We start from the raw sequence: 19511 nt of genomic DNA, 5'->3' as shown, positions 1-19511 counted from the left end.
GCGAGCCATATCCAACACCTGCCACTCGTCCGTCACTCAACTTTGCGAGCCCTTACACACTGAAGCCACTCCTCCTCCTCCTGTGCACTCAACAGGACAGGCCAGACAGACCGTCCGCAACTCACTGTCTTTACGCCGTTGTTGCATACTTTGTGCTCGCCAAGCTCGTTTGTCTCCGCCATCCCTCCAGCATCTCGCTGCGCTTCTCAGCGCACATCTTTTTCTTCCTTTTTTCATCTCCCTTGTGGGGACTCCTGTTTTCTCCTTGACGACCCATTCCTTTAGTCTCATTTCGCGGCCTGTCACCGGACTCAAGCCACAACTAAGATTGTGTGTCTTGCTGCAGGCTTCCTTGACACTCCAGAACCACGGCGAATTGGCTCTCAGACTCTCTCTCTGTACCAGAGGAGCATCAGACTCACAAACTCTTTTCCTTTGCTGCCATTTTTGTTTTCCTCTTCCTTTTGCATTCCTGAGCTTTTCTTCACCTCATTTTTAGAGTGTGTATGTGCTTGTGTACTAGTGCTACTACATGCTGATACTAATACTCATATCACGCCGTTCGTGACACTCACGCACTGTTACTCGGCCGTTTCTTCTTGATATTCTTTTAATAATTTCCAATCATTAATTCAACCGACTCTCTTTACATGATACGCCATTCTAATCATACATCTGCTTCTTCGGTTTCCAGGCTCTCCTTCGACCTTCCTCAGCCTGCATCCGCCCAATAATGTTAATATCTTGAATCTTGGATCCGTTTTATACCCTTTATACCCTCACGGACGACTATTCGAAACTGACTGTGGTTTAATACAAACGCTCTCTTAATACGCCTATCATGTTGTCTCGATCGATGTCATTTTTCATACCCCTTCTCCTACTCTACATCCACATCTCATCAGCCCACGTCGTGAGGCGCCAAGAAAATGCTGCCAACACTATATCTCCATACTCTATTGTTGAGAGTGCCACCTCCGACTTGACCTTTACTCCCACGGCGACTGCCACTGATTCGTCAGATTCTTTCACCATCACCCCCTACGCTACCATTACACCCGTGCCTTCATTCAACGCTACGAACTCTACCAGTGCGTTTGGCAGAAACTCGACTGCGACACGTGCATCAGCCAGTAAGTAATACTCTCCAGTAGTCTATTGTTTTGTATTCATTGTCCTACTATAAAATCAAACGCTAACATGCGTTGACAGCTTCAACTGCAACATCCGAGCCTGTGCCCGATCTCCCTATCAAAGTCAGCCTGACGCCTGGTCTTGGGCTGGCCGGTGCTCTCCTTATACTTACCGGAGGTGTCTTGGCATTCTGGAAAAACAACTCTATCCAGGCCTTCCTCGGTGGCACGCTCCTTGCCGCCCTTGCAACCATTGTCTTGATAATCTACGTCATGCACCCGCCCATTAGCAAGGGGCTTCAATTTGCATACCTGGTGGCAGCCGCACTCACTGGCGTTGCACTGGGTGGAATGTCAGTGCTATTCCGTGAAATTCTCGAAAGTCTGGCATGCATGCTGGGAGGATTCTGCATCAGCATGTGGTTCCTGAGTTTGGCCGATGATGGGCTTATCCATGTCACTGTCGGTCGTGTTGCTCTTATTGCGAGCAGCTCGCTCGTTGGGTGGGCCATTTACTGGATCCCATTCACGAGAGACTGGGTTCTGATGGGTTTGATGGCCTTCGCTGGCTCGACAGCGATGGTTTTGGGTGTCGACTGCTTCAGCCGCGCTGGCTTAAAGGAGTTTTGGGTGTATCTCTGGGACATCCATCCTGATCTGTTCGAGCACGACATGGAATTTAAAATCACTAAGGGCATAAAGGCCGAGCTAGCCGCCATCATCATTTTGTTTGTGGCTGGTGTAGTCGCCCAACTACACCTTTGGCGGAAGATTTATGCCCGCAAAAATGCTAGGAAGGTCAAGGAAAAGGCCGCCCGTGCCGACGTTGAAGCCCTCAACGAAGCAGCCGGCCGCGCTATCCAGACCAAGCTGGCCCAGGAAAAGGCCAGCTGGGAGCGTATTTACTCTGATGCAAACAGTATTCACGAGACTGACGAGCAAGAAAAGCCGACATCAGAGCGCAACTCGGAGGACTCGGGTGTCCATGGCATGGTGATTGTTGAGCACCGGGTTGAAGAAGACTACACTGGCCGTGTCGCTAAACGGATGTCATCTGCATCCAGACAACCCCAACCAACCATCGCAGAGGACGGTCCGTTCACTGCCTATCAGCCCGCGGTGCGTCATGTAGCATCTCGCGTGACCATGTCTCCGAGATCGCCTTCTTTCAATGTTGTTTCTCGTCAGGGAAGTTTGCATCTGCCATTGAAGGAAAACCGTAGCTCTGCTTCTACTACAATCAACGAGAGCTCGCCGGTGGCATCTTGTCATGCCTCTGTTCACAGCCAGATGCCCTCAACCGACGGCTCTGAAAGTGCCAAAAAGTCTGTTGCCTCGTCTCCAATCACCGCCTCGCCGAGGAACTCCCCAGAGGAACTGGGCCGCACTTCCGAGGATAATTCTTCTGTAGTTTCAGAACTACGCGAAGGAGAGAATATGTCCGTTGGTGCTACTGTAGACGACGCTCAGAGTCAAAGGAGCATTGCTGCCAGCCAGGATAAGACTGGCCACCCAGAGTCTACTGGCACTGGGCAATCCTTGCAGGACGACGGAGAAGATGATGAGTCTGTTAGCTCACATGCTTCCACAGATCCGTCCACACCCCGAATTGTTCTTCCAAGCCGTCTTTCACGCACTGATTTGAAGACTCGCACCAACGACTGGGTCAGACACTCGATTGGTGCTGACCACCCTCAGGCCGGAGAAATCGGAGATCAGGCTGAAGAAGCCAGCGATACTGCTGAAGAAGCCGCCCGCCCAGTCAACATTCAAGACCTACAGTTGACTGCTGCTGATGTTTCGATCCCGACTACTGGTGTCTCTGAGACCCTGAATGACTTCTATGGTCCTTCAATTATGGCGACTGCTGCGACACGCGAACAGCGTCGGACATCAAGGAACTCCTCAGCATTGCACAGCACAAGCTCCCATCGCCAGTCAAAGGGCGGCGCTTCACCAACAAGCAATGGGCCCCGGACTCTTCTCGGGAAGCGGGATGAGTATCTCAGATCCAAGACCCAGCTCACCCAAGTGCCAAACGCCAAGATATCACGAAGTCACAGTGATAAAAAAGTCCTTTCTCGCCATCTCTCCGCCAGAGACGTAAACGCAGTTGGAGGCATGTCTGACATCAAGCGTAACAACTCCACCGCTCTATCCAACCTCATCATCCCCAGTACGAGCCAAGCCAGTCTCAACAGTCAGAACCGAGCCATTCTCAGTCCTGAACAACGCGCATCACGTCTCGCCTCGTTCCGCGAAAGCATCCAAGCTGACCCGCGTGTGCAGACGTCTCTATCCGCCGCCCATCTTGGCGCGGGGCCTTCTTCGCCCGCCCTGTCACCAGGGCTCAAGCCCTCGTCGTCTCTTGCCAGCGTGAACAACAACTTGCGCTACCGGCCAGAGGACGAAGAAATATTGCAGCGCCAACGGAGCCTGCTTTTGAACAAAATGGAGACTGATAGAGCGGCGCGTGAAACCCAGTTGCGGGATCGTGAGGTTGCGGATCAGCGGCTTGAACAGATGATGAATTTTGGGGGTATGCAAGGTACGCATCGCCAGGTGCTGCGACGCATGCAGGACAAGGTGCAATGAAGACAAAATGACGTGCAATATAGTGCGTAGCCCATGTGGGCTTTGTGTCGTTATTTTGGCTGGTGCTTCACAAATTGATGTCTCTGGGTTTTGGGTAGATGCATTGGTTCATGATATGAAACGTTTGATTCTGTATATACAAGATAAGAGGGCCATTCTGTGAGCCCGACCCCAAACATACTCTTCTATGAAATTGTATATCAATATACGATTGTCTAATAATACGTTCCACCGTCGTCCAAGAACTTCTGCTCCATGACTGTCGATACCCGGCCAAGGTGTTCGTTCCGGTGCGGGTATCTACCGTACTCCTTAATGAGTGACACATGCTTCTCCTCCGCCTTGAGGCTATTCTCAACCCAACCCAGAGCCTCTTTCTCGCCTTTACTCTCAATCTCGGCCTTGCATTCGGCCATCAGCTCGGCGTAGCGTCCATGGTCCTCGAGCCACTCGCTGTGCATCAACGGAAGATACCAGAACGTGCGGCGCAGCGGGTACACGGCCACGGAGCTATGGGTATCGGGGCGTCTAGTCGGGCTGAGGCCTAGAAAGGTGTACATGACAGCACGCGAGATGCGGTCCAGGTGATTGTAGATCAGGGCCTGGTTAGTGCGGAAGATGTTGCGCGGGACCTGGTCCAGAAGCAGAATCAGCGCCAGCGCATGGCGGGCTTGCTCGTCGGGCAGGTCCGCAGCCGGCCCGGCATCACCGCCGCTCGCGGCAGTCGGGAACGCGCTGTCGACGCCAAAGAACGGCGCGGCTATGTGCGCGTCCTGCCGCCGCTCCTCGGCGAACGAGCCTGGCAGCGGCTCCGGCAGCGGAAAGGCGTCGGGCAGCAGCAACGAGAGCGCGGGGCGGAAGCGCGTGGCGCAGAGCTCGTCAAAAGCGGCCTTTTCGGCCGGCGAGCCCTGGCCGAACCATTTCTTGATGGTGGCTTCCGGCGCCGTGGTGGCGTTGGGCGGAAGATCTTCGTACCAGGTTTGGTATACCTGGGCGTATAGCTCGGGCGTAAAGGTTTCCCGGATGCGGGCAAGGCTAGCAGCGGGGATGGTCGGATAGGTTGACATGGTGGGCAGACGGTAAGGCGTCAGATTGTTGATGCGGGCAATGGGCGTGGGACGTTTGATATGTGAGATGGCGTGAATGACGGATGGGATTCTCATAGCGCGGGACGGCTTGGAGGAACTGTCATAAACTACGGGAGGATAGGAGGCTTAATACAGCAGTCTCGAGTCGTGTATGTATTATGTGTGTACATAGTTACTTGGGCTTCCCCCACACCAACTGCGCTGAGATTACAGACGTATTACATACAAGTTACCGGCAAGTCCATATTACAAATACGAATTTGGCCACAAGAGTAGAGCCCGGACCTGTCACCCCCGCCCCGGCGCCGGAAAGCCGATCTATGCTACAATATCTGCGAGTATTATCAACCAACAGTCCTCATTAGTGTAGTGGTGATCATACCTGCTTGTCACGCAGGTGACCTGGGTTCGATTCCCAGATGGGGAGACTCACGATGTGCAAGTCCGTCTCGCACATCAACTTTTGATTTTTACCAAATCTATCTGCTTAGTCAGCACATTTATGCTTGCGGGCGGTATGAGACACACCGAGTGTAGCTGACAGTCAGATGGCCATCAAGCCATGCCAAACTCTGTATGCGTCAAGGGAAATCGACAAGTACTACATGTGTGGTTCCTGCCCTGCCAGTGACCCTATTTTGCGTTGGCGTAAAACCAAACTCGTCGTTCTCCTCTCCAAACTCAAACTTTCCTCTAGCAAACCACCAAGATTTTATCGCGTCCTGCCCCACCACAGCTTCACAGCATCCATCATAGCCTGGTTTCTCCCTTCCCCGCTCTAACCCTAAATCCTCCTCTCGCTTAGACGTCCAGCCATGGCTTCCATGCGCCCCCTTCGAGGCAGCTGTCACTGCGGCCGCTACAGATACATTGTCGAGCGGCCCTTGGACACAACCGAGTCTGTCCCTGTACTGATTGACGCTAATCGGCTGCATGGTAGGTCATCCAAATGATCAGATTCTTTGTCGTGCTTGATCCAAGCTGCATAAGAGAGACCGTCCGGGCGGCTCATAATCCATGGGTCATGTTATATCCACACGGCCAGGATTGTCCTCGCCTCACACCACCACGGCCCCAACCTCATCTATGCTCGCACCACCACCACGCACCCGCCAGGCCATGCATGGCCCCTCCAACGTCGTACTTGCTCTACTCTGGTCCCTCATGTAGCCCCTGTTGCTAACCAGTGCTTCTGCCGCCGTCCAATCACAGAAACCTCGGTGGCCTCGCCCCTGCCAGCATTCTTGCGCGTCCCGCTTTCCTGGTACCATAGCAGCACGCATGCGCTTTTTCCCGACGAATCCCGCACCGCCATTTCACGCTTTTACTCGCCTGCCGATAGCTCGTGCCGGCGTAATTTCTGTGGATTTTGCGGCACACCCTTGTCGTTCTGGAGCGAGGAGCCCCACTCGGAAGCCGAGTATATACAGGTGTCACTGGGGAGCTTGCTGCGAGAGGATTTACATGATTTGGAGGAACTGGGATATGTACTCGGATCAGAGGACGAGACAGAGCGTCCAGCAGATGTCGTGGAGCCTGGCTCGGAACTGACTGCATCGTCAGCAAACAGTGGCTCCAGCCATGGGACGAAGGGGGAGCCCCCCAACACACGGGCGGTAGGATCGAAAGTGGGCACGAGTGAGGCCAGAAACCGCAGCACCAACACAGTCGACATGTCCAAAAAGGACTCGTTTTCAAAGTCACAGCCGCTGTTGCACCAGCGAGTCTCGACCCAGCTCCCGTGGTTTGAAGGCTTTTTCGACGACTTCATGGCCAAGGGACGCCTGCACCGCCATCATGGCACGCACACCTCCAAAGACGGAAGCACCCATGTTGAATGGGAGGTGGTTGAGTGGACAGGGGACGCTGATGAGCAAGACAATACAAAGGAAGAGGAGGAAGGGCAGGAAGGGGGGGCAATGAAGGCGGTGGGGACGGCCAGTCAAGGAAAACGAAAGCTTGGAGTCCTGGAGCTGGGCGAGGAGCTGTGAGCGAGGACTTGGACTCCTGAAGCGACAAGATGTGGGGGAGAGGCGAGGAATAGGTTTAAGTTGAATTTCAATTGACTACTATTGACTTCTTGTATAAGCAAATCACGTCGTCTTTCGACAGGTGTGACTTGTTGGCAAAAGGATAAGACAAGACACCAAGACCCGAGACCATGGTGCTGGGAAAGCAAGCTCAATCCAGTTTTAGCTCACATTGTAATAACATGTCCCACCCATACTGTGTTATGGATTATGGGGACAAGCCAGGTTTTGGGAGGCCGGGAGACGGGAGAGGAGACGACGGCGAGGGGAGACAAGTGGACAATGGCCTTGTCAGTTTTGTTCTTTTTTCTTCTTCTTTTTCTTCTTCTTTTTCTTCTTCTTTTTCTTCTTCTTTTTCTTCTTCTTTTTCTTCTTCTTTTTCTTCTTCTTTTTCTTCATAGCACCACGCAGCAAAAAAAAATGATCGTTGACTGCTGCAGGCTTACCCAACATGCAGGTTGTGTTTTAGTCCGACGTCCAAGCCCGAGCCCGGGAAACAGGATGCTGGGGAAGAAGAAAAAGACGTCGTTTTGAATCTTCATGAGTCTGACTTGCATCTGAGACAGACTGCGGGAAAAGAGGGCTGCTCGCAGATTACGTCGCCGGACAGGGCCAACGACCGGCCCGCGGAGTCTCTAGCGGCAGTCTCCAGGGAGCCCGCAGACCAACCAGGCTCGTCCTGGGCCCTGTGAGCCTCCCCCTCCTTGGGGGGGGGGGGGGGGGCGCGCTCCGTCTAGAATGGCTTCAGAAGGTCTCCAGGGACGGCCTCAGCTTTCAGTGGAGCCTGTTCCTAACATGTCTTCCCTCCCGCCTCTGTCTCTTTTCTTCATCTTGACTGCGGTGCAGACTGGCAGTGCTACCGAGCTTATCAATGAGTCTCGTGCCATTAGGCATGCAAGTAGCAGAGATGGATGGAAGACGGACGAGGGTGAGAGAGAAAACAAAAAAGAGGGGACTGATCAAGGAAAAGACCCGCCAACTTCCTCTTGTCTCTCTCTTGTCTCCTAGTGATGGTGGTGCACATGATGTGTATCTGTGGATGAGGATGAGGATGAGGATGTGGGTGTATACACATGTATACTGATACATGACTAAATACATAACTACACACACACACACAAGTCCAAACTGGTACTGGTTACGCTCCCGACTCCACACATTCGTGTTCTGGGCCTGCATTGTCCATGCCAAGTCCAAGTCCCTACAAGTCGGGGGCCTCTGCGTTCATATGACTTGAGCTCCTCCCGCTGGCGACCTGCTCTCCTTATATCTCCTTTGATCCCCCCGCCTCTTCCTCTTCCTTCTTCCTTTTCTGCCTCTTCCCTCCCCATTCCGCCATCCATCCCCTATCTCTATTTTACACCCTTACACCATGTCTAGCCCCAAGCTCATCGTTGTCGTCGGTGCTACCGGCAACCAGGGCGGCTCTGTGGCCCGCCGCTTTCTCCAGGCTGGCTTCCGCGTGCGCGGTATCTGCCGCAACACCTCCTCCGAGGCTGCCGTCAAGCTGGCGGCTCTCGGCGCCGAAATGGTGCCCGCCAACCTCGACAACCTGGAAACCCTAGTGCCTGCCTTTGCTGGCGCCAACGTCATCTTCTCTGTCACCCAGTACTGGGAGCCCTTCTTCGCTGGCCGCCCCAAGGCTGCTGAACTGGGCATCACCTGCCGTCGGTATGCCTACGATGTCGAGCTGCAGCAGGGAAAAAACATCACCGACGCTGCGGCCACCACCGTCGACACGCTGGACGCCAACGGCTTCTTGGTGTCAACCCTGAGCCATGCTGGGAAGTGCTCCAACGGCAAGTGGAAGGAGTTATACCACTTCGATGCCAAGGCCGATGTGTTCCCCTACTATGTGCAGGAGAAGTACCCCGAGCTGGCCAAGAAAATGTCCTGCATCCAGACTGGGTACTTCTACACTAGCTTCAGAATTCTTCCGCAGTCATGGCTGCACAAGGTGCGCTATCTTTCCGTCCTGCCCTCCTGAACAACGCCTGCCTTTGCTAACCCAATTCCAGAGACCCGACGGCGTCACCGAGATGGCCACCACCACTTCACCCACCAAGGCCGTGCCCCACCTGATTCCTGGCGAGGATATGGGCAACTTCACCTACGCCGTCTACCAGATGCCACCCGGCAAGAACTACATGGCATCCGGCACTGTGTGTACCTGGGCCGAGTGGATGGCCACCTGGAGCCGGGTCACTGGCCTGCCCGCCGAATACCGCCAAGTGTCGGCAGAGGAGATGATTGCTGCCCCCAACGACGAAATGTTGGGCCAAGAACTGGAAGACATGTTCTCGTACAGCACTGAGCCCGGCTACGATGGTGCCATGGACCTCCTGTATGCTGAGGATCTCGTCAAGGTAAGAATGAGAAAAGCCGTCCTGGGTCTCCTTGGCCGTCATGATTCAATGACTAATAACGTGAATAGGCTGGCATTGACTGCCCCATGACTACGTTGGAAGACTGGATGAAGAGATATGATTGGTCCGAGTGGATGTAAACAGCCTAGAATAACGCAAAACACGTACAAATATACCATCGCATAATCAACAGCTCGCCCATGTTTGAACAGCCGTTTCTTGGCGTATAATTGACGGGCAACCACAGGCTTAATGGGTTTTGTGGACGTGGTGTCCCTAGTCTCTTACAGAGGGTCTTTATATTTGTCCTCTAACTTGGTCTGTCATCTTTCTCTATGTTAGCTGCCCTTGCAGTATTACTTTTAGTGAACATTTTTGCCAACTCTACATTCATAGTAGAAATTGTCTCCTTTGAATAACTATGTTGCTTACAACAATAGCCTGGCAGAGGTCTTTGTATAAGCACGGTGGGATATCGCCTAAATCAAGCCATGCACCAAAGTTCGTTCAAAATCACTAACATCTCAGCACCTATTCAACTTTGAACCACTGTAACTTGGACGGAGTAACAGAGCAAGGTCAACCTTTTTTTCGGAATGGGTTAAACGGAAAGGCTCTCGTGAATTACATGGGGTTACGTGGCAATTCCATAAAAGCTGTTACTACCCAAAGGACTTGGAGCTCATGATGATCTTAGAAGACCACGAGAGCAATACATGATGCCTATTCCTTTTCAGCATCTAGAAAGTTATGACCTCGGCTTCAGATGAGAATACAGTCTACCCTTGGCACTGCGATGTGACGCTTCCATGCCTGAACTTTGGGCCATGAAAACACAGCTCCTTGGCTCTGGGCTAAGCCTATGGGCTGACTGTAGTTCTTTGGCCGTTCAAGACTCTGTTTGATATCTGCATCTGAAACATTTGTGGATTTTTCGGTTACATGGGAACCAGTGAAGGCGGTCACTTGGTCCTACAGCATGGCATTCCTATTTTCTAGCAGCTTCTTCTATTCTACAGTGAGACCAACATTCAACAGTTACACAACTGTTAGTATCAACGTAAGCATAACAGGAGGAGAGCGAATTGTGTTACACACACTTCCTTCTATAAGCTCTGATTAGCTCATGAGTACCTAGATGTTCAATTCATGAAAACACAGCTTGTAGTAGCCGATACATTCACCAGAGACTTATCAAGCAAAAGTTAAAAGCCTCTTCTCCTTCTGTTTCAATGGAATCTCGCGCCGGGATCCCTTCCTTTTCCAACCTCTCAATGTCATGCAGACTAAAGTGGATCTCCAAATCATGATATTATCTTACGAAGCGGCATCTTTGTTCGAGCCCCGCTTCACACGTCAGCGTACATAATACACGAGAAAAGCCCCGTCAATCCCACGAAAACTGTACATCAGGAGCAATCATTGTTCTTCTCGTCATCGGAATTATCCCTAGGCTCTTGTTTGTCTTCTCTTGACATCTTCACTGTATACTTGTCTTACACCTCCCTCTCTAGAATGTCACTCCCCGGTGATTTTCTCTGGGGCTATGCCACTGCAGCGTAGGCCTCTCTCATGAATCTAAATGGTGATTTCATCCTCTCTGACTGTAGTATCTAGTTACCAAATCGAAGGTTCTGTTGATGTTGATGGCCGTGGCCCATCTGTCTGGGACACCTTTTGTGCTATCCCTGGCAAAATAGCCGATGGAAGCTCCGGGGTTGTGGCCTGTGACTCTTACAAAAGAGCAAGCGGCGATGTGGCTTTACTCAAGTCTCTTGGAGCCAAGTGCTACCGATTTTCCATATCATGGTCGCGTGTAATCCCCCTTGGAGGTCGCAACGACCCTGTCAACAAGATTGGCCTTGACTTTTACATAGGATTTGTTGACCAATTGCTCGGAGCTGGAATCACACCATTCGTCACCCTCTTCCACTGGGATTTACCGGCTGCTCTGGAAAAGCGCTACAATGGTCTTCTTGATCGCACCGAGTTTGCCCTCGACTTTGAACACTACGCTCGTCTGATGTTCAAAGCACTACCCAAAGTCAAACACTGGATCACTTTCAATGAACCCTGGTGCTCAGCTATTCTGGGCTACAGTATCGGCATAAATGCTCCGGGGCGTACATCCGATAGGACAAAAAGTCCTGTTGGCGACTCCACCCATGAGCCGTGGATCGCTGGTCACAGCATACTTGTAGCTCATGGGCGGGCTGTCAAGGCCTATCGGAGCATGTTTCAATCGATGCCTAGCGACAACACGCCCGCTGCGAAAGCTGGAATCATTGGTATCACTCTCAACGGCGATTTTGCGTATCCATGGGATCCTGAGAACCCCCTTGATCACGCCGCTGTCACTCGTCGTCTAGAGTTCTCCATGGCCTGGTTTGCCGATCCTATTTACTTTGGCACATATCCAGCTTCGATGCGGGAGCAGTTAGGCTCACGTCTACCCGAATTTACAGACGAAGAGCGTGAGCTCGTCCTTGGGTCCAACGACTTTTACGGCATGAACCATTATACATCCAACTACGCCAAGCACAAGGATGGCCCGGCTCCGGCCTGGGACTTTGTGGGACACATGGATCTGAGTTTTTGGAACAAAACTGGGGATTGCATTGGTGAAGAAACCCAGTCCGCGTGGCTGCGGCCTAATCCAGAGGGTTTCAGAAACTTGTTGGTTTGGCTGAGTAAACGGTACAACTATCCAACCATCTACGTCACAGAGAACGGTACATCGGTCAAAGGCGAGAACGACCTCATCATCGGGGACATGGTCAACGATGATTTCCGTGTCAAGTACTTTGACACCTATGTTCATGCTATGGCCAAAGCATGTGAAGAGGACAAAGTGATTGTCAAGGGCTACCTTGCTTGGTCGCTAATGGACAACTTTGAGTGGGCTGATGTAAGATAACATCGCAGCTGCTTAGACTGTTATGGGTGGTGCTAACTTTGTGTCTGTCTAGGGTTATCAAACGCGTTTCGGCGTTGTTGCTGTTGATTATGAGGATGACCAGAAGCGGTATCCCAAAAAGAGCGCCAAATCAATGAAGCCTCTGTTTGAGAGTCTGATTAGAAAGTCCTCTTGAGATGTTGCTTACCTACTTAGAGTTATAATCTCAAATACAGTACGGAAAGCCGCAATTCCTAATCCATCTTTGTGATCGGCCTTACACAATACACCGTGAAGCCATAGCATCTCGCCATAATCTTCGTCATACAATATGTTCCAATCCCGCGGCCTTGGCTTTTTGGTCTGCCAGGTCGCACAGGAACTTGAACTCTTTCTGGCCTACTCTGCTCACTGACAACCGCGTCTGCTTCAGCATCTGCATGTCGTCTAGTTTCCCCTGGTCGCCTAGCTGGCGGAGCTCCTGCAAGCCAATTTGCACGGCGAACTTTTTGACAAAACGCACGTGGACAAGCCCCCATCGCGGATTTTCTTTGGTAGACTTTGGGTCATAGTACGCTGTGCCTGGCCGGCGGGCAGAGACTATCATGAGATTCGAGTTAGTGGAATATCATTCATGGCAAGTATTGGGATTTCATGGGAAGAAGCAACGTACCATCCTCGGAGTATTCCTTGACAACTTCCATGATCCCAACAATGCCGGGTTCCTTGGTGTTGGAGTGGTAGAAAAATGCCTTGTCGCCGTGATTCATGGCTTTGAAGTTATTCCGTGCTAAAAGATGTTAGTCCCTGTCTTATGAAAGGATTCCATGGAATTGTATCATGATTCACAAGTGGCACAGTTCATACCGGCGTAGTTGCGGATTCCTATTCACACGATGTTAGCCACTAGTCTTCGGGTTTCCGCTCCTGAACATGACGTATTTCCCAGTATAACGCAGCAGAACTTACCATCCCAAGGCTCCGGTTTCTTCCGGGCTCGCAAATCGTCAATCGAGAAACGCACATCGATGCCATTCTCGTAGCGTGTCTCGGGCTCGGCCTTCATGAGAAAATACCACTCGCCATCGTGCCGCTCGATCTCAGGATTAATATCCGGCAATGACTCCGGGTCCAGGTCTTCATCTGAGTTCAGGCCTGCGCCAACTGTGGGCTTGTTTGAGGGGGACGCCGACCGAACTTTGGGTTTTGGGGCAGCTTTCGCTTTGGGGGCAGGCTTCCTTTTTGTCCGCTGAGGCTTTTGGTCCTCCGCCTCTTCTAAATCTGAGGATATAGGTGACTTTTGCCTCGCTGACTGGGATTTCCCCCGGGAAGTGGCGTCTGCCGTCTCAATCTCCGGGGCTTTGGAGCCCCTCAGGCGAGCGGATATCCGTCTCTTGGGCTCCTCGGCAATTTCCGTCTCTGTCGCTGCTCGTTTTCTTGCCATGGCTGAGGTGGTAGTTATAATGTTCTGGTGTCCAATGATAAGCCAAGACAGCCGCCTTTCGATCGAAATCACTGGGCGTATTGTTTGTAGGCGACCCCTTGCTCTTGTCAGTGTAACCCAGACGCGTCGTCGCGATCGTGAAATAGGGCCCCACATTTAATGTTAGGGTTTGACTCGACACAGGAACTCCAAAAATGGAAGAAGAAAAGTCCGAAAGCTTGAAGCTTATTTTCTAGTAGTAATAGGCCAGACTCCAGTTAGACATACAAAACCAGGCAGTTGCCGGACGTCCAGAAGTTGGAGACGCAATACAAGGATTTCCCAAGGAACAATCAAAAAGAAAAGTTCAACAAAGCTTCAGCACGAGGCAACTGCCCTTACACATGGTCTCCACTGGTGACGTCGCTTGTGGGGTTGTGAACGCATCCTCTACCTGCGGACTATTTCCAACCGGAAATACAAATACATGTGCATATGTATGAGCTTGAAGCAAATTCGGGGCTCAGCTAGGTATGTAGGCAAACATTTTTGGCATTTGAATGTTGAGGGCTTTCTGTAAATCGCTCTCTCTCTCACTTGACCTTAGCATATCTCCTGTTCTATCCTAGCAGGCCTCGTTGGAGAACAAACAACTTAGGATCGTTTCGAGACAGAATTGGGGTTCATGTCTGAGCCGGATGTGGAGATCAATATGTCGGCATGTGAGTTGTAGTTTACATATGGCCAAGCCCGCCCATTGTATTTGTCTTTGTGTTTTTTTTTTCGTCTTCGGCTTGTAGAAGAGACTGTTTTTTGTTGCGATACACCTATTGAATCTCATCGTTATTAACTACACTCCGTTGCTTTGGATTTGCCCTTTTTATTGTATATTTAATCAAGTGGGAAGGCCGCCGCTAATCCCTCGCCATGTCGACACTATCCGAACGGCTAGGAAGCATCCTAAACCACCTCAAGGCCGGGGCCGGCGCTGATTTTGAGCACCGGCACAACCTGCACACGCTTTCGCCGACCTTCTTCCTTCCCCGTGCAGCGGCTATTGAACCTGATGCCGAGGCCGTTGTGCATCTGACGCGCAACGAACAGATCCTGCGGCGCTCGTACCAGAGCCTGTCTGATCGTGTCTGTGGCCTAGCTTACTACTTTCTTAAGCATGGACTTAAGCGGGTCGGCGTTCTAGCTCCGAATACACCGGCGTTCCTCGAGTGCATCTACGGCATTGTGGCGGCCGGGGGCGTGGTCGTGCCAGTGAACTACCGGCTGAAGGAAGATGACATACTGTACATCTTTGACTTTGCCGAAGTAGATGCCATTGTTGTTGATGACGAATTCAAAGACTTGTTAGGCCCATACATCAAGCGTCACCCCGAAACGAAAATCGTTATTGACTTGGTAGGGTGCTAGCTAATGCTTTGCTCTCCTCAGGGCTTATATTAATAACCCTTTGTGCTAACTTGTACCTCAGGATACGGATGCAACAGAAGCTCCACAATGTGGCCCCTATGGTGAAGCCATTCTTGAAGGTCTAGAATTCGATACCGCGAATGGCAGCAAGGGCTGGGCCGGTCTCGAGGCTCAGTGCAAAGATGAAGAGGATATGATTGCCTTGCCGTTTACATCAGGAACTACATCTCGGCCAAAGGGCGTAGTGCTCACTCACCGAGGAGCATACCTAGCATCCATGGCAGGTATTATTGACAATGGGCTCAATATAGAAGAAGGCCGATGTAAATATTTGTGGACGTTACCTATGTAAGTGAGACACTGATGAACAGCGAAGCTGAACATGCACGAATTGCACTTTCTCTTGTTCTAACAGCTTTCAGGTTCCATGCCATGGGTTGGACATTTCCTTGGAGCGTCACTGCGGTCCGTGGCACTCACTATGGATTACGCAAGGTCGAGTATCCGTTCATCTGGAAGATGCTCAAGGAAGAGGGTATTACCCACTTCTGCGCGGCACCCACGGTCAACACCCTTCTATGCAACTCGCCCGAGGCCGAGCGTCTTCCTCGCCCCGTGCGAGTAGTCGTGGCAGCCAGCCCGCCCACTGCTCATCTCTTTGAACTCATGGTATGTACACATCTCTCGCCAGCCCAGATCAAGCAAGTCGGTACAGGCTGTTATTTCTAACGTTGCAACAGTCTAGCCTCAACCTTATGCCCCGCCACGCTTATGGCATGACCGAAACATACGGCCCGTTGACATGTTGCTACGAAATGCCCGCATGGAGCTCGCTTCCCAAGAAGGAAAAGTTCGCTCGAATGGCTCGTCAAGGTCACGGCTTTGTCACCAGTCTCCCGATTCGCGTGGTCAAAACCGACCAGCCCGAAGGCGTCTTGATTGATGTAGCCAAGGACGGCATCGAAATTGGCGAAATTGTCTTCTTTGGCAACATCTGCGCCAAGGGCTACTACAAGGACCCTGCTGCCACTAGAAAGTTGTTTGCGGGGGGTGGCCTTCACAGCGGCGACTTGGCTGTGTGGCATCCCGATGGAAGTGCTCAGGTGCTGGACCGCTCCAAGGACATAATCATTTCCGGTACATATCCCGATCTCACGAGAACAAAAACATGAGGCCGGACTTTTTTGCTAACACAGGAACTATCACAGGCGGAGAGAACATCTCTTCAGTTGCGCTGGAAAGCATGCTGGTGGAGCATCCCGACGTCCTCGAAGCTGGCGTTGTTGCTGTTCAGGACGAGCACTGGGGAGAACGGCCCAAAGCATATATCACGCTCAAGCAGGACCGACACATTGAGGAGTCTGAATTTCTGGAGTGGGCCAAGAATCACAGCGGCATTAGCAAGTTTATGGTTCCACGGGAGGTTGAAGTGGTGCAGGAGCTGCCCAAGACTAGCACAGGCAAGATTCGCAAGAACGTGCTGAGAGAGTGGGCAAAGGCGGGCGTGCAGGAAGTTAAATAGACACAGGAGAGACGCAAGAAAGAGACAAAGTAGAGTAGACAAAGTGCTTTCTGGATGTATAACTACAAAAACTCCAAATGCTCTTCGTTGCCCTAGCGATCTAAAGGAAGGCGGTGAAAAGCTATGTTTTCTGCCGCTCCTTCCTTAGTTTAAGTGGAATCTACGACCAGGTCGCGTTTGGCGTGGTCCCCGCGAAAAGAGAGGCAAGAGCTAAATTAGGGTCAGGAATAACCCAGTAATTTTCGACTGTGTGGCTTCGGTTTTTTCGTGCTTCATATCGAAGCTTCATCTTTCCTTTGCCACGCAAATCAATTCATCACCACCTCATTAATCATCTATTATTAGACCAGCAACGACCCTTTTATCTGGAGCTGATCGCTGCTTTCATCGCCGAATCCGAGTTCTTGCTGCCGCGTAGTCGCGCTCGTTGTACGAACGCCACTCCTCAATTTGCGATCGCGAAAGGCCGTCGGGTCTATTCTCTTTAATCGCCATCCATCATGTCTTTGTGAGTGAATCCGCATCGCGATATTTCAGCCAGCTGCTCGGTTCATAGTCTTTGATTGTACCTATGTACTGGGGCTGGGCATCTTGCCCTGGTGGCGGGGCGCCTCGAACATGTGAATCAACAATCCCGTGATCACCAAGGCTAATTGCTTTCCCTTCTTCCTATTTACAGCGAGAGCTTCGACAACATCCACCTCGACCTTTCCTCCCAGCCCGGAAAGTGCCGCTTTGCCAAGGACGGCTTTGGCTGGAAGCCCTCATCGGGAGGCGACACCTTTACTCTGGATAACACTCAGATCGGTGCCGCGCAATGGAGCAGGGCTTCCAAAGGCTACGAGGTCAAAGTCCTCGATCGCAATTCACGCATCATCCAACTCGATGGCTTCCTGCAGGAGGACTATGACCGTCTAGTGAAAATCTTCAAAAACTGGTACAGCATTGGTCTTGAAAACAAGGAACACGCCCTGCGTGGCTGGAACTGGGGAAAGACCGAATTTACCAAGGCCGAGCTTACCTTCAACGTCCAGAACCGCCCGGCCTTTGAGATTCCTTACTCCGAAATCAGCAACACTAACCTTGCCGGTCGCAACGAAATCTCCGTGGAAATGTCACTACCGGCAGATGGCGAGGAGGACAAAGGCTCCGCCAAGCTAGGCGGTGCGCGTGGAAAGGGCAAAAAGTCCGGCGCTGGTAAGGACCAGCTTGTCGAGATGCGCTTCTACGTTCCCGGCATGGCTAGCCTGAAAAAGGTTGGCGAGGATGGCGAAGAGCTGGAAGAGACGGAGGAGAAGAGCGCCGCGGCATTATTCTACGATACACTAATGGAAAAGGCTGAAATTGGCGAGACTGCCGGCGATACCATTGCTACATTCCTCGAGGTTTTACATCTCACTCCCAGGTACGTCAGGATTCTTTTCCCGAGTGCGATTACTCCAGACCAATGCTAACATGCAGTCCAGAGGTCGTTTCGACATCGACATGTACGACTCTTCATTCAGATTGCGCGGAAAGTCTTACGACTACAAGATCAAGTACGATTCTATCAAAAAGTTCATGGTCCTGCCCCCCGACGAGACACACTGCATGCTTTGCCTGGGTCTTGATCCGCCTCTGCGCCAGGGCCAAACAAGATATCCCTTTGTTGTTATGCAGTTCAACAAGGAAGAGGAAACCACGATCGACCTCAACATTTCCGAGGAAGATCTCAAGACCAAGTACCAAGATCGTTTGGTTGGTCACTATGAACAGCCGCTGCACCAGGTGGTGACATACCTGTTCAAGGGACTAGGCCGGAAGAAGATCAGCACGCCTGCCAAGAGCTTTTTGACGTAAGTGTATACGAGATTATTGGGCTCGTTGCTCCATCTTTACCTCTACTCGTGATTGCGGCACGTCAAACTAACATTAAACATTTTTTCAGGCACCGCCAATCACAGGGCATCAAGTGCTCTATCAAGGCCAGCGAGGGTCACCTTTTCCTGCTGGAAAAGGCCTTCATGTTTGTGCCCAAACCTGCAACCTACGTCACATACGAACAAACACAATCCGTCACATTCTCGCGTGTCGAGGGTGCCATGTCTGCGCTGTCGACATTTGACATTACTGTACACATGAAGAATGCTGGCTCATGGCAATTTAGCAACATTAATCGTGAAGACCTCAAGGCACTCGAGACCTTCTTCCGGCTCAAGGGCCTACGCGTCAAGAACGAGATTGACGAGGACGCCAAAATGGCTGCTGCGGCTGTGCGTGCCGAGCTCTCCGACTCGGACGGCGAAATGGTGCCCAACAGAGCCGACCGTGGCTCAGCCGACGAAGACGAGGAGTCCATCGACGAGGACTTTGAGGCTGAGAGCGAGTCTGAGGTCGCCGAAGAGTTTGACAGCGAGCACGAGAGTTCGGGCTCTGGCTCGGGAGAAAGCGACGTGGACGATGACGACAAAGATCAGCCGCCTGCCAAGAAGAAGAAGTCGGCTGATTAGAGCGGCAGAGAGGGCTGGGGAGATAGGGAAATATGAGTGTGGTGTTTATTGCTTTTTGGATTACGCGTAGATTTAACACCAGTATTCGTTGGCGTCAGATTATGTAGAGATGATGGCCTGTAGTGGCCATGATTATATGCTACGATTACGTGTTGTTGGTGTTTCGATACCAATTTCCCAGTCACACACATTAATCACAATTGGAACATGGGCAGTTAACAGCTTATATGAATTTTTTTTCAGCTTATAATTGTACATGAGATACGTGGTGGAGTTTGGATGTATATAAGTGAGTCCCCCTTGGGCATAAGGAAGATGAGAGCGCCTGAAGAAAAAACAGAGGGCAAGGGGAGAGAGGTAAATCGCCAAGAGGCGGATGCAAGTCTGGGCCAAAGGTGAGAATTGCAAGATGGATCAGAAGCAAATGTACTGCAGGTAGACTAAGAAACGCAAAAGTCGAGAGAACCCGGGTAGAATAACGACAAAGAATGTGCGGAAAAAGAAAAATGAGAAACTCCCGAGTGGCGGAATCGCCCTCGCCGATTCC

The 19511-nt window shown here is 51.5% G+C and overlaps 8 protein-coding genes across 8 annotated transcripts; 6 read left to right on the top strand and 2 right to left on the bottom strand.

Moving 5' to 3' along the window:
• Window positions 1-841: 841 nt before the first annotated feature.
• BROUX77_004893 (uncharacterized protein) lies at window positions 842-3728 on the top strand (the record flags this gene model as incomplete). The annotated part of the gene is made up of 2 exons (XM_073749705.1): window positions 842-1133; window positions 1213-3728. The coding sequence occupies 2 exons, from the start codon at window positions 842-844 to the stop codon at window positions 3726-3728; spliced, it is 2808 nt and encodes a 935-aa protein (XP_073605350.1).
• A 215-nt stretch (window positions 3729-3943) lies between these two features.
• Window positions 3944-4795, bottom strand: BROUX77_004892 (uncharacterized protein; the record flags this gene model as incomplete). The annotated part of the gene is made up of 1 exon (XM_073749704.1): window positions 3944-4795. One exon carries the CDS (start codon window positions 4793-4795, stop codon window positions 3944-3946), a length of 852 nt encoding a protein of 283 aa, XP_073605349.1.
• An 836-nt stretch (window positions 4796-5631) lies between these two features.
• BROUX77_004891 (uncharacterized protein) lies at window positions 5632-6807 on the top strand (the record flags this gene model as incomplete). The annotated part of the gene is made up of 2 exons (XM_073749703.1): window positions 5632-5752; window positions 6029-6807. The coding sequence occupies 2 exons, from the start codon at window positions 5632-5634 to the stop codon at window positions 6805-6807; spliced, it is 900 nt and encodes a 299-aa protein (XP_073605348.1).
• Window positions 6808-8218: 1411 nt separating this feature from the next.
• Window positions 8219-9352, top strand: BROUX77_004890 (uncharacterized protein; the record flags this gene model as incomplete). The annotated part of the gene is made up of 3 exons (XM_073749702.1): window positions 8219-8803; window positions 8865-9212; window positions 9281-9352. 3 exons carry the CDS (start codon window positions 8219-8221, stop codon window positions 9350-9352), a joined length of 1005 nt encoding a protein of 334 aa, XP_073605347.1.
• Window positions 9353-10794: 1442 nt separating this feature from the next.
• BROUX77_004889 (uncharacterized protein) lies at window positions 10795-12304 on the top strand (the record flags this gene model as incomplete). Its single annotated transcript, XM_073749701.1, has 2 exons — window positions 10795-12120; window positions 12182-12304. 2 exons carry the CDS (start codon window positions 10795-10797, stop codon window positions 12302-12304), a joined length of 1449 nt encoding a protein of 482 aa, XP_073605346.1.
• A 126-nt stretch (window positions 12305-12430) lies between these two features.
• BROUX77_004888 (uncharacterized protein) lies at window positions 12431-13552 on the bottom strand (the record flags this gene model as incomplete). The annotated part of the gene is made up of 4 exons (XM_073749700.1): window positions 12431-12708; window positions 12782-12898; window positions 12976-12993; window positions 13078-13552. The coding sequence occupies 4 exons, from the start codon at window positions 13550-13552 to the stop codon at window positions 12431-12433; spliced, it is 888 nt and encodes a 295-aa protein (XP_073605345.1).
• Window positions 13553-14458: 906 nt separating this feature from the next.
• Window positions 14459-16475, top strand: BROUX77_004887 (uncharacterized protein; the record flags this gene model as incomplete). Its single annotated transcript, XM_073749698.1, has 5 exons — window positions 14459-14941; window positions 15015-15301; window positions 15376-15622; window positions 15694-16090; window positions 16162-16475. The coding sequence occupies 5 exons, from the start codon at window positions 14459-14461 to the stop codon at window positions 16473-16475; spliced, it is 1728 nt and encodes a 575-aa protein (XP_073605344.1).
• A 500-nt stretch (window positions 16476-16975) lies between these two features.
• BROUX77_004886 (uncharacterized protein) lies at window positions 16976-18964 on the top strand (the record flags this gene model as incomplete). The annotated part of the gene is made up of 4 exons (XM_073749697.1): window positions 16976-16983; window positions 17155-17880; window positions 17942-18310; window positions 18403-18964. The coding sequence occupies 4 exons, from the start codon at window positions 16976-16978 to the stop codon at window positions 18962-18964; spliced, it is 1665 nt and encodes a 554-aa protein (XP_073605343.1).
• Window positions 18965-19511: the final 547 nt, after the last annotated feature.

The sequence above is a fragment of the Berkeleyomyces rouxiae genome (assembly GCF_048999995.1).
Source record: "Berkeleyomyces rouxiae strain 22BRR77 chromosome Unknown BrBRR77_ptg000004l, whole genome shotgun sequence".
Classification (NCBI taxonomy): domain Eukaryota; kingdom Fungi; phylum Ascomycota; class Sordariomycetes; order Microascales; family Ceratocystidaceae; genus Berkeleyomyces; species Berkeleyomyces rouxiae.
Note: the sequence above shows the minus strand (reverse complement) of the source record. Positions and strands in the feature narration are given on the sequence as shown.